General features: G+C 43.2%; 1 protein-coding gene across 2 annotated transcripts in view; it reads left to right on the top strand.

Annotated features, from left to right (window-relative positions):
* The window catches only part of DOCK8 (dedicator of cytokinesis 8), a 220,828-nt gene that overhangs the window by 146,646 nt on the left and 60,230 nt on the right, over positions 1-13,952 (top strand). For both annotated transcript variants that reach the window (XM_019934742.3, XM_019934743.3), the window contains 4 exons: positions 36-205; positions 2,865-2,960; positions 6,683-6,778; positions 12,611-12,760. In XM_019934742.3, the coding sequence (XP_019790301.1) occupies positions 36-205; positions 2,865-2,960; positions 6,683-6,778; positions 12,611-12,760 (512 nt within the window). The remainder of the gene's footprint in view (positions 1-35; positions 206-2,864; positions 2,961-6,682; positions 6,779-12,610; positions 12,761-13,952) is intronic.

Below are 13,952 nucleotides of genomic sequence, written 5' to 3'. Positions count from 1 at the left end.
TTTCTGTTGACATGTCTATACCTGGTGGGGTGCAGGCAGCCCCACTTCCTTCCCAGACCCTCGCTACCACACATACGGACGCACGTCTGCTGCCGCTGTGAGTTCAAAGCTGATGCAGGCCCGAGTGATGAGCAGCAGTAACCCAGACCTCGTGGGGACACACTCTGCAGCAGACGAGGAGGTTAAGAACATCATGTCTTCAAAGGTAAGGAAGATGTCAAACCCTGGAAAGAGACATGGGCTTTTTTATTTTTAACTAACACTTGGAGAGACAACACGAAATCAACCACTGCTGCTGCCCACTGGCTTGGTCAAATGCTCAGCTTTCAAGTTATTAATATTCTTTTCTTTTGAAGTGACTGAGATCATTCTGATACCAGGCAAGACTGGCATTGAAGGTATGCGCGGAGTTAGTGAACTCTGGTGGGAAGTTTCTCGGGCATAGCTGGTTTAGCTCCGTGGAGTTGATGAATACCATGAATTTTATCTTCCAGGAAAAAAATTTGGCTTTAACTGTTTTTGATGCCTAGAAAGACTGTTTTTTGTTTTATTTTTTAATAACCTGCCTTTTAGATTCATTAACATCCATAGATGGACTGATTATCCCATGTAAGAATCCCAAAGATCAAAGCCAAATTTATAAACAAAAACCGAGATCCTGGGAGGGTTGGTGACTTACCCTAGATGGTTTCCCTCCATGAATTCTTTATGTTTTCTCATAAACTTTTTATTTTATAAAAGTTTTAGATTTATAGAATTATTGTCAATATATGACAGAAAATTCTTGTGTACTCAATGCATAGTTTCCCTGTTACTAACATTCTACATTAGAACGGCACATTTGTCACAATTAATGAACCAATATTGATATATTATTATTATTCACTAAAGTTTATATTTTATTCAGATTTCCTCAGTTTTTTCCTAATGTCTGTTTTCTGTTCTAGGATCCCACCCAGGATACCACATTAGATTTTGTAGTGACGTTTCCGTAGCTCCTCTGGGTTGTGACAATTTCTTAGACTTTCCTTGTTTTTGAGGACTTTGACAGTTTTGAGGCATACTGGTCAGGTATTTTGTAAAACGTCTCTCGTTTGAAATTTGTAAAACTTGTGATATAATTCACATACCATAAAATTCACCCTTTTGAAGTGTATAATTCAGTGGTTTTTCATGTATGTACAAAGCTACCATGAATTCTTAATCTGAATTTTCTTTCCAGTTATCTGTGGCCTCAGGATGGCTAAGCTTTTGGAATAATGTCATTTCCTCTAATGAAGAAAAATCATACTCTCTAGGTTTTGACATCATTCCCCTAACACAAACCACCTACTTGAGACAGTACGTTGTGAGACAGGAAATCTGGAGACCAGGGTTGGGTCTCGATCTGATACCACCCAGGCCTGTGGTCATGGACAAGTCAATTCCTGCCCTGAGCCTTATTTTCCTCATCTCTGTAGAAGTTCTGAACCCTGGATGAATGTAAGAATCATCTATAGATCCACTCCTAGAGATTCTGATGATCTATAGGTTGTATCATATGAAATTGTTGATATTCTATACTTTTTGACTTACAGAATCAACCCAGGGATGTGCTGGAGCTGGTTCATACCAGTTTCTGAGAGCTGACTGTTAAATTTTCAGGAACTTTCTGAACAGTTGTTAAACGCAGACATTATTAAAAATTAAATTATATAAACTAACAAATAAGTTATATGGAAAACAAAGGTAATCTAAATGCAGTGTTCTGGAGCAGAACAGGACATTAGTGGAAAAATTGGTGACATTCAAATAAAGTCTGTGGTTTAGTTAATAGTTAATGTGCCAATGTTAATTTCTTAGTTTTGACAAATGTACCATATTTATGTAAGATATTAACATTAAGAGGAACTTGGTGAAGCGTATCCAAGAACCACCTTTGCAACTTGTCCATAAATCTAAAATTATTCCCTTTTTAAGGGAGTACCCAAGCCTCATCCCTTCTTAATTGCTTTACTACATTTTACTGTTATCTATGTTCTTGAGGTTATTTATGCCTACTGTACAGTGGTTTGCTACTGCACATCTCTTTGCAACACCATATTCGGTAACGTCATGTTAACTTGAAATCAGCTATGATGGAAGCATTCACAAGCACAGAAATCGGCAGGTTCTACCAATCAGCCCCTCCCCTCCGAGAGCTGGTTGTTAAGCACTTGCCAGCACAGCCTGGTTCAATTTTGCATCTAAGTCCTCTTTAAGCAGGATCTTTGCGGATCGCCGAGGGGCGAAGTGGTCAGCAGCTGTTACCCACAGACTTGATTATTACGGTTTCCTTTAATGAAAGTGAAAATATTAAATTTTCTCTGTGGACTAGGTTAAGAATTTTTAAATTATTCTGTAGTGAGTAGAAAAAATTTTGTCTAACTAGAAGTATCAAGCATGATCTTCCTTTCAGAAGTGGTTTTTTGACAATTTATTAAAGAGTGTTTAGGAGACTGGGTAAAGTACCGTGCTAACCCACAGAGAGGCACTGTTCCCACACATTTTTTTTTCCTGCTCTTCCAATTAAGTCAGAGACTTAGAAAGTTGAAGGGACTGTTCAGCACCCGGTGGTTCTTAACTAGGATTTAACTATAGGTGGCTACACACCAACTAACAGTGAATATCTCAGGAGCAAGTAGAATTCGGTGTAACTTTACCTTCTTTGCTTTGTTTTATGTTTATGTTTGGCAGTTGTTTTACCTTTGTAACCAGAAAAAAAAAAAAGAAAGAAAAAGAAATATGTTAACAATGAATTTTAAGCTTGGGATTTCCAGGCCGTTGGCTCATTTTTCTGGGGACCACTGTTGGTTGACTGTTGAGTCATGGTTTGTGTATTTCAGATGACTGATCGTAGCTGCATCCGGATGTCTTACTATTGCTCTGGCAATAATGATGCTCCAAGTTCAACAACAACCCCAAGGCCAGTCAGCAAAAAGGTACTGAACAGGCAGTGTGAGAATAATTTGCCTGGACTCTCACTGTGATTGAAAATAGATGCCATAAAGTACTCTCCTGTCTTGTTCCTGCCCTCCTAACACACACACGCAGGCACGCACACACGCGCGCGCGCGCGCGCACACACACACACACACACACACACACACTTTTGCAGCCCTGTCCCAGGTGCCCCATTTTTTGACCACCTAATTACCTACTAAGTGGTTCTCCAACCTACCATGCATCAGAAGTACCTGGGTGGCTTGTTAAAACTGACTGCTGGCCCTACCCCTAGAGTTTCTGATTCAATAGATCCGAAGCAGGGCCCAAGGATTTGTATTTCTGATAAGTTCCCAGCTGATGCCAATCCAGGAACCACACTTTGAGAACCTGAGAACTGCTGTATTAGCTTCTTTTTTGGTAAAAGGAGAGCTGGGGACAATTCATCCTCAAAAAGTGAATGGCAGTAATTAGGTATCATTTATTTCAATACGATATCAGACATGAAAAGCCTCGTAATTCTTTCCAATCAGCCTTACCTCTGAGTTCAGAGACTTGACAAGCTGTTAAACTGCTCATCAGAAAGAACTCTTCATATTAAGAGGATTCTCCAGTTGTCACGTCATGTGTGGTCCAAGGGGTGGAGGATAAAGAAACTGTCTGCCCCAAGTTTTCTCCTCCGCCAGGCACCCAAGAGTCTCACAATTTTAGTAGCTACTTAAGGTCTTGAGTGTCTTTCAAGACCCCTATTAAAATGTAAATATGCTGATTGGAAGGATAACACAGGAAGCTCTTTGCAACAGCTAACACCGCTGGGAAAGATGTGAGGCATGGAGGGAATGAGCTTCAGCACAGCTCACTTTGGACTGGCTGAGGGAAAGATCAGGCATGAGGAGGCCCTGGTAGGGTCCAGCGCCTGCAGACTTGGCAGCAATACGGGCTCCATTTGTCTGGAAGGAGGTACCAGGAGTTAATTCTAACAGGAGGAGTAAAAGAAGATGTCATGAGGTGCTGAAAATAAATATTTCACCTACTTTAAATCTTAGCTTTGGGCTTCGCAGGGACTGGTTACCAGTACCATTTTCCTTCTTAAAAACCATGATTTGCTTACAGCCTGGCTTGCTTCAGGCAGGGCCTGATTTCTTCTGGGCACATTTGCCTTGTTTTGATTTTGTTTCTGGTCATTTCAGTGACCAGAAGAGAATCATTTCAGAGGGAGGTTTAACCAGTGTGTTTCCTTAATAGCTCAGCAAACTGGGTTTAGCTGCTTGGCTATTTTCTGTACCCTCCGGAGCAAGGTGTTCTTGTAATAATGTTGCCCGGTGAGCAACATAAATTACTTTAAGAAGCGGCTTATCCTCCTCTAATCTCCTCTTGCCTTAAGATTCTGACAGTCAAACTGACCTATTTTCCAGAGGTTACCTTTGAAGCTTGTGGAGCATGTCTTCCCTACAATGGGAAGATCCTGGTGTAGCTGAGTTACATCAGGGCAAGCTTAGACCATCTGCTAGATTAACACGCAGCCCTGCACCTCTCCCAGGTGGGAGAGCTTCCCTCATGTCTCGCAGCAGCACACAACTGTGTTCACGTGTATTGAGATTATAAAGGTTTGACTCGCCTGACAGAATGAAGTGGGACCAATGACAAGCTGAAACACTTCAGCATTCTCCATTCATCCCCATTAACCGTCAGGGGATGTAAATAGTTTGAATACCCAGCCATCTGCACAGAGATTTTTCCATTTGTCTCCTTTTAGTTTAGCTGAGTAACTCTCCAATTTTACTGTACATAAGAATCAGTAAATTGTGTTGCATGCCTACTGTACACTGTGGGTAATTTAAAGGTTTGTCAAGGGTAAGCTTTGTTCTAATAAATTTTTGCTTTGGTTGTTGACTTTAAAACTTTATTTCCACATACGCCAGTACTCTAGGATGTGATATTAGGTTGTTCAAGTAGTTTCAGCTTTCTTACCCACTGAGGAATAAAAAATGAGTTCATCTGTATTTATTCTAGATTTTATGGTTGTAAAATGAATGGAATCCACAGAAAATGCCCAGACATCATTTCTGCCATCAGTTAAGGTGACCAGCTATCCCAGTTTCTCCGGGACTTAGGGGGTCCTTGGGATGTAAGACTTTCCATTTTAAGACCAGGACAGTGTTGACTGAAAAGAACACACATCCTAAACGTTGAGACTTATGTTTTATTCGGGGACATTACCGAGGACTATATATAGCCCAGGATACAGTCTCTCAGATATCTGAGGGACTGTTCCAAAGAGGTAAGGGAAGAGCTAGGATATATAGGGATTTTTGCTGGAAAAAAAACCATGTAGTTGAACATCAAAAGATGTTCATGAAAAACAGACATCTCAAGTTAATGATTTTAGTGTTTTTTTCTGTGTATGGGAAGATGCGAGAGTCTGAGCTCATTGAAATTATTCCTTAGATATGCATCTTAACTATCTAGGGCCAAGTATCCTGTTTTTGTTCATCCTGAATTCCCCTCAGGGTGCACCGTCTGGGTCTCAGTGGCTGATGGCTTGATGGTCTGGAAACATTTGTTGTTCACTGGAATAAGCAGGCAACATTGTTTACTGAGATGACAGGCGACATTGTTTTTGTCCACAACAGTCTCAGGCAAACTGAGATGAGTTGGTTGCCCTACCTTTAGTCTTAAACTTGTTCCCCAGGTAAAGCAGGGAATGGGAAGGATGCAAAAGGTGTAAAAAGATCACTGTCTGCTACATCTGCAGTCAGATGACTTGACAGGCAGTGTAGACATAAAGTGGAGCAACTGACCCTGGGACAAAGAAGTATAGAAGTTGGATGAGTTCAAGCTGCTACCCCTATGCCTTTTAATGCAGACAATCTACTGATAAACCCAAACCTCGTTCCCCACGAAGCCATAGCAGGATTATAAAAACAAAACTTGTTCCATCTAGAAGGGAGTTGAAATACCATCTAGACAGTGGTTCTTTGATTGAGGTCCCTGGACCAGCAGTGACAGCATCACCCGGGAACTTGTTAGAGATGCAGATTCTCAGGCCCCACCCCAGACCTACTGAATCTGAAACTCTGGAGGTGGGCTCAGCAATCTGTTCCTTAACAAGCTCTCCAAGGGATTCTGACGCACATTCAAGTTTGAGAACCACTGCTACCAACTGAGATTATAGATGAGAACATTGAGGGTAAGGGGAGGAACAGCTTACACGTGGTCACACAGAGGGTTTATGGTGGGACCTGGAAGGAAAAGAACAGAGTCTCAGTTCCGACTGCTACCCAGGAATGCTTCCCCCATAGAATGTATTAGCTTCAGTCCCCTGCCGAGGCCAGTCCTTCAAACCCAGCTGTCCAGTAAGGTTTAGAAGCCCCAGGTGCCCAGGTTTCCAGTGACTCAGAATGCTCTACTGCCTTTTCTTTTCAGGAAAGGATTAAAAATACACTCCTGCTGTGCCCCCTTCCTCCCTCGAAACTCCTGCCTGTGCTTGTGTGGCTCTGGGGTTTTGGGATCCACACAGCCTTCTCCTACCTACTGAAAAGGCCTTCCAGTCTCAGATTGTGTCAGCATTGACTCTGCCATCCACTGTGGTCTAAGACATCTAGGACACATACTGACAAGCTATTACAGTTGGGAAAAAAGAAAAGTGGGGTTGGCGAATAAAGCACCTAGTACAGACCATCATTATGTAAGTGTAATGCTTTTGTGTTTGTGTGTCCAGCATTTCCATGAGGAGCTTGCCCTGCAGATGGTGGTCAGCACTGGAATGGTGAAAGAAACAGTCTTCAAGTACTCCTGGTTCTTCTTTGAGCTTCTGGTGAGATTCTTGCATGTTTATATCTGTGCTCGGTAGGGCACGAAAAGCAGACAGGCAGTGAGGTTTCCCATGGTAAGAACTGACATCTTATCTACTGAATTGCTCCTGCAGAAAACCTGGGATCATTCCTTCGGTTTTAACTCTCCCTCACCCTTTCATCCATCTTCCACCAAATCTTGCTGATTCCACCTTGAAAATGTACTTCCACCTGCCGCTTCTCACCAATCATCACTGCTCCCTGCCTAGTCAAGCTGCCATCATGTCTGCATTCGCTTCCTCTTTGCCCACCTGCATTCATTTGTGCCCTCAGCCCATCCAGTCTGCACAGGGCAACTCAAAATTAAGCAGATAATGACACTCCCCTCTTTAAAACCTTTCAGTGATTTCCAGTGTACTGGAAATAAAGCACACGTTTTTCTCACGGCCTAAAAAGCCCCTGGATGATTCTGTTTCCATTCATCTCTAACTTTATCTTAGCCCCTATTCCCCCCCTCATTCAGCCACATTGTTTCCAGTTTGGTCCTTTGAAGATGCTGAGACCTTTTCAGCCTCAGAGCCTTCTTAAGATTCTTTCCCCGTCCATACCTTTCATGCCCCCCACATACATACACACTTCGGGAGTTCTTCTCTTTAGGGTTCAGCTTTAGTGTCACCACTTCTGAGAGTCCTTTTCTGACCACCTTCTACCATAATATACCTTCCACTCTATTCCTCTCCTTTTAAACACCGTCTTTATTTCCTTCCTAGCACTTATCACAATTTGTAATTGTTTTTCTCTTTTGCCTATTGGATTTCTAGGATTGGGGTCTATCTTCTTCATTATCTTATCTCTAGCCCCAGAACATGGCTTGACATCGTACAAGCGCCAACTAATATTTGTTGGGGGGAAAAAATGAGACTTGTAAAACTGTTTACCTGCAACTTCTATCTGTTCTCTAGCAGAAAAGCAAAAGGTACAGCATAGTCTTTAATTTAAAAATAAAGAGAATAATAGTAATACCTATTTTATACTAGAAGTGAAAGGATTTTGCCATAAAGCCACTAGAATAAGCATTTTGTCAATGTTGATAAATTGAGATGCATTGCGAAATGAGGTGAAATGAAAAAGGTGTGAAAGCACAGACACTAACTACATAAAAATGCACATGCAAACAATCCAGAGGATAGAGTGGACTGAGATTTGGTGATAGAATTAGCTTTATATTGACTGGGTTCTTTGCTCTGTGACACTGTTAAAGTGGATAATTATTTTTGAGAGCGATGGTAGGATTTTCACCTGAGCTCTAGTTTATCTATGTAAGTTCAAGCCCAAGTAAAAGAGAACGATACTGAACAATAAGACATAGAGGACAAGAGGGTCAAAGGAAACAAAAATAAACATACATTGGGGAGGAAATGGGAAGTAGTGTGCAACAAAGTTAAAAAGAAGTGAAGACCATGCCACAGAAGCACATCCAGGATGCAAATCCCTTAGAGTTTCACCAAGGTCCTACCCCTCGTTTGAGAAAGGTATTGCTAGCGAGATGTCTTTTCCAAACACAGTCCCAGATGCCTGCAGCAGAATCACCTAGGGTGCTTAGTGAGAATAAAGCAGATCTGGAGCCCCTCCCTAGAATACTGAGTGCAATGAGGAGGGGGAAGCCGGCACTGCATGAACCTGTCTGCCCAGGTGCCTTCCAAGCGTGCTGAAGATCCACTAGTCCACACCACCTCTGCTCTGTGAGGCCCGAACAGAGCTAAGGGTCTCTATACGCAGCCAGCACCAGGAGTTTGCATTCTAAAAGCCAAGCTGATTCGGGTGGGTGGCTGCAGCTCACAAGTCTTGGAGCAACCGCATTAGCAGTGAGACACGAGCTTTGCAATCTGGCCGGAAGAGGCTGGCCATAAACTCTGTCTTGAGGCAAGAGAAGGATCAAAACCACCACTGTGTACCCAGTACATCCTTCTGTGTACCCATCCCACCACCATCAAGTTTCTCCATAAAGAAGATTTACTCAGGTGGTAATCCGTCTATAGATAATTCATACAAATAATCTTCCACTGAGTTGATCTGCCATATTGCAAATTTTAAAAGACATGATGCAAAAACTCACTTTGACATTGTGGAATCTCTTAGAAGAGAGTCCCAAAGGAAAGCAGTATTTCAGTTCAAAGATGTTTCATGTCATTTACTCACACACATGCACACATATGCACACACTTCACCTAATCATTCTTAGATCTTATTTAGTAGCTATGTATTATAAGCTCTATCGTGAGCAGTTATCCCCGGTGCAAACACAGGACCCTGAGGCTGAGGAGGGGTTTGCCCAGCCCTCTCAGCCAGGGAGGGGCAGGCCCTCAGTTCCGCAATGCTCTGGTCCAAATTCTGTTCCTCTGCCATTTTGCTTCTCCTTGGAAGCGTAACGTGACAGAACATTTTCTTAGCCTAACGTATTAACAACATGTGAAACCCTTGTATTCTGAAGTCAACTTGAATGGAGTGCTGCAATCACTGTCCCATTCTCAGTAGACATGAACTCAGCATTGCTAGCCCTAAATGGCTCCTCGTGGCATCTTAGAGCTCTCTTTCAAAGGCAAGTTTGCATTCTCTGCAAATGTAATGATACTCTGTCCTTCATATAACACCAGTGACAGCTGGCATCCCCAAGGAAGGAAAAATAATAACACCTAAAATGTGTTGAGCATCTATATACATGCTAGGCACCCTTGTAAGCACTGTAAGCATCATCTGGTTGAATCCTCAGACGACCCTCAGGCAGGAGCTTTCCATCATCCCCAGTTTACAGATGGGGTTGGAGGAAAGGTGGAGGCCATAAGGAGAAGTCTCCAGGTCCGCCAAAGACTTCATCAGTACCACTTCAGTGCCCCTAACTGCAGGGATCTGAGAACCATGGAACAGGTGAAAATTGCTTTTGATCTTGCACATTTATTTACTAGGACTCAGTAGGCTCAGGGAAGAAAGCAAAAGCTAAAGCTGATAGCCCTCCTTCCTCTAGGAGTCCTTTATGGTAAACAGCTGCAGAAGCTGGAAAGAAGGTCCTACTGATACGAGTGCTTGGAGGGGGTTGGTCAACATGCAGATCACCCAGGGCTCTGCAGGTTATAACTAAGTCTGTCAGGGTCCTCGTGAGACAGCGTTGGCATTGCTCAAAAGGGTTAACTGGAAAACATTTATCAAAGGGACTTTGCCCAGGGTATGTGCCAGGTTACAGAAGCAGATAAGGGTTGGTGAGGCACCCTGGGAGCAGAAGGCGCTGGAAACATTTCTCTCTCCTAGCTCTAAAGAAGCAAGGGTATGGAATAGTGTAACTGGGGCAAGAGAAAGCTGAGGCAGAGAAGAGTGTCCACGTGACAAGGAGCTGGCATCTTAGAGAAACACTGCCACTGCCAGAAGCACGCTGCACGGGGATGAGGGCAGTGGAGTGGATGCGCACCTGGCCCACTCTTCTCCCGCCCACTGGTCCCCTGATGGTGCCTCCCATTTGCCAGGTCCAACCAGAAGCCTAAGTTCAAGGAGTCCTGAATGATGTAGTCTATAGGGATCAGCTTCCCAGGGCTCAGAGATAGATGGAGGAGGGCAAGAAAGGGAGCTGGAGTTTGCATCTGGAGGCAAATGGAAACTGTCAGCCCCAGCCAGAACTTTGCAAGGAAACCGATCTTGGACCCAGACAGGACGCCCAGTCCTCCACGCATTGCTTTTGCATTTGCCTTACAGATGCCTAGGAAGTTGCTGCAAAACCAAAACAGTTTTTTTCCCAAGAAGCTTGAGGAGAAAGGAGCGACAGCCTCCTTGGGCTTAGCCAGCAACCTGGGCAATTTAACACCCTTTAGTTGTATTAATGCCCACGTGCTAATGAACAACCACTTTGGCCTCAGAGCTGTTGAACACAGTCCTTGGGCAGATTTCACACTTGCTAATGAATACATCCCCATGCTTCTAGAAACTGCTGAGCCAGACTTTGGGGGTCCAGAGGAAAATGGTGACCCCGTTTACCCAGGACATGAAGTTCTACACCAAGGGGTTCTTGGTATCCCAGCTTTGAATGGGTCACAGAGGCCGATGTGGAGGAAAATATTTTCCTGCCTTATCCCACCCTACAGATAACGGGCCAAGTCTCCACTGCTATTTCCACTGGGTGTTCCTCTCTTGAGATGCAAAGAACATAGTAGTTGGCAAGTAGCTGACAGTCCGGCAAGAGGCCAGTGGTTGGAAGTATGGTATTGTGAGGATTATCTGTTCGTTTGTAGGATGGCCACACTCAGCAGGCAGGAGGCAAACACAAGAGTGAGTTCTAAAAGCCCGGTGCTGGGGTGGGTTAGGCAGCAGGGAATCAGGAGCAGGTAGCTCTAAACAAAGGGGCCTCGTCTTCCTCGGTCCTTTGTTAGGATCATAGTGAGAGAGGCGTTTTGTCGGACAAATATCGGGTCCGGTTCCCACCTCTCATTCAGGTCTTCCATCAAGTACATGTGACTCTGCGGGGTACAGACACTTTAGTGTGTCCTGAGCCAAGGGGGACTCTACTGTGAAGAGAAACTGTGGTTCTTACCCTGGGCTTCAGGATTTTATGTTCTTAGATCTTCCCCAAACTGGCTGTGGCATCATCTGAACACAGAAAACACATTCACCTATCTGTATGTTTTCACTTCTTAACGTACCTCTTCTGTGTTTTGTTTTGTTTTGGTTAATCTCTGTTTATCTCAGTGCTAAAAATATTGCCACCCCTGCATTCTCAGAAACAGAAGTCTGCGGTTAGCGCTCTTGGGAGTGAAAGTCATTTTCCCCTCTTCTTCCAGCCCTGACCTAGTGGGTCACCTTCAGGCCAGCGTGGGTGGTTTAAGTTCCGGGGCCATTTCTTTATGCAGTGACTCTCAGACTAGTGTGGACACACTTATGGAAAGGGTAGGCACCTGACCACAGCCTCTCCCAGCCTTTCCCATCAGACTGTTCCTCCTAGCTCTGAGCAGCTTCCAACAAGACGCAACCTCAGGCTGTATCAAAAGGGGGTGTATTGACCCATAATCTCCTGGCCCAGGAAGAAATCCAAAAAATAAGCACGATTTTGACTTAAAATTGTGGTAGGCATTGAGCTGGTATTGTACTAGTCATAATACAGAGAATCACTGATGGATATACAGGTTTTTATTTAAACTACATATACATTAAATATGTATTTTAAATATATAATTATATAAATGTATACATAGATATGTATATTTAGCAAGCTAGTCGTATAAAACTGAGAACATAATTTCTCCTAGAGGTAATGTTCCAAGCAGTGGTTAAGTTTCCAGCTAGCACACTATAGAATTGTTTCTGGAAAAACTGTTCTCCTGTTCAACTGGAAACTTGACATAAGATTACCATTTCTGTCTTCTTCTCCTTGCTGTAGTTTCAGAGACAGAAATTACTTCGGTTCACATCAAAACCAGTCTCATAAACATTTCCTCTTTCTGGAATGTGTTGTGTGCCATGATAGGGTGGTGCCTCAGTGGCCCTAGGGGCCCAGTCTAGGTCTGCCTTCCCAGTTGAGAGAAAGGGAGTCTTGTGACACCGCAGCTAAAGAATTAAGCTCCCTGGCTTTGTCAGCAGCAAGAAGGGAGCCCCTTGACTTGGGGTCAAGAAGGGGGCACCCTTCCCACCTCCTGCCACCATGGTAACCATCCGGGTGTCAAGAGCGTTTTTCAGATCAGAGCCTGCTTGGGCAACCACCAGCACAGATAGAGTGTTAGAGTTGTTAATGAGCTTTTCTTCCAGGCTTTTCCCCTTTTCCACAGTGTACAAGCAGGTCACCAGTTTCCACATTGACATTTCCCCTATCTTCTCTGCAGGTGAAAAGCATGGCCCAGTATGTACACAACATGGACAAACGGGACAATTTTCGGAGGACTCGTTTTTCCGACCGTTTCAAAGATGACATAACTACTATTGTTAATGTGGTCACCTCGGAGATTGCAGCCCTTTTAGTAAAACCTCAGAGGGTAACTGTGTCATTTGACTCTTTACTTTCTGAAATTTTTTACCTTGGGCATATGTTATTTTCATAATCAAAGAAAAATAAGCATCATCTTAAAACAGTAATTAAAATGTAACTAACATACTGCATAACAACTAAATGCAGTATGTTACACTGGACAGGACCCTGGGGTGGGGCTGGGGACTGCTAGCAAGAAATTACAATATGGAATTGCAATAGTTTAAATTATTGTATCAATGTAGCTACAAGAGATAATATTCTTATTCTTAGGAAATATACCCTGAAGTATTATGAGGTAAATGGGCATGATATTTGCAACCTACTCTCAAATGGTTCAGAAAAAAAATTGTATATGCAGAGAGAATGATAAAGCAAATGTAGCAAAATGTCAAGTATTGATGCGTCTAGTTAAAGGAGTTCTTTTTACTATTCTTGCACCTTTTCCTTAAGTTTGAAATTATTTCAAAGTAGAAAGTAAAAAAATATGTAAAATGAAATAAAACAAAATTCTAAAATTTGAAGCAGAATTTAAAATTCTAGGGGCTTCCCTCGTGGCGCAGTGGTTGAGAGTCCGCCTGCCGATGCAGGGGATGCTGGTTCGTGCCCCAGTCCGGGAGGATCCCACATGCCGCGGAGCGGCTGGGCCCGTGAGCCATGGCCACTGAGCCTGCATGTCCAGAGCCTGTGCTCCGCAACAGGAGAGGCCACAACAGTGAGAGGCCCGCGTACCGCAAAAAAAAAAAAAAAAAAAAATTCTATAAAATTTGAAGCAGCAGTGATCATTATTAATACCTTTATCATTATGAAGAATTTGTATGCTACCATACAAATACTCAGGAGAAGAAATTTCCATTTGGTTATTTCTTGTGGCAAACTTTGTGAGAGTGGCAATGGTGTCTCCATTTTGGCAGGCATGAAAAATGAGGCACAGTGAGGTTGATAAATCTTCCAAAAGTCACACAGCTAGCAGCAAAGTCAAGACTGAAGATTCCAAGCCCAGAATATTCAGTCTCTTAAGGAGTCGTCCATGTGGAGGATGCTAAAAGCATGAGGACTTGCCACTCCATGGTAACTGTGGAAACTACCAAGTCTCCATCCATGCCAGTGGCTGGTCAGCTTGGCCTAAATTTGCAAACTGTACATGATAACAAGAGGAACATATTTTAAAATCATATTTTCAGTAGTGTCAGAGCAAA

The sequence above is a fragment of the Tursiops truncatus genome, chromosome 6 (assembly GCF_011762595.2).
Source record: "Tursiops truncatus isolate mTurTru1 chromosome 6, mTurTru1.mat.Y, whole genome shotgun sequence".
In the NCBI taxonomy this organism is placed as follows: domain Eukaryota; kingdom Metazoa; phylum Chordata; class Mammalia; order Artiodactyla; family Delphinidae; genus Tursiops; species Tursiops truncatus.
Note: the sequence above shows the minus strand (reverse complement) of the source record. Positions and strands in the feature narration are given on the sequence as shown.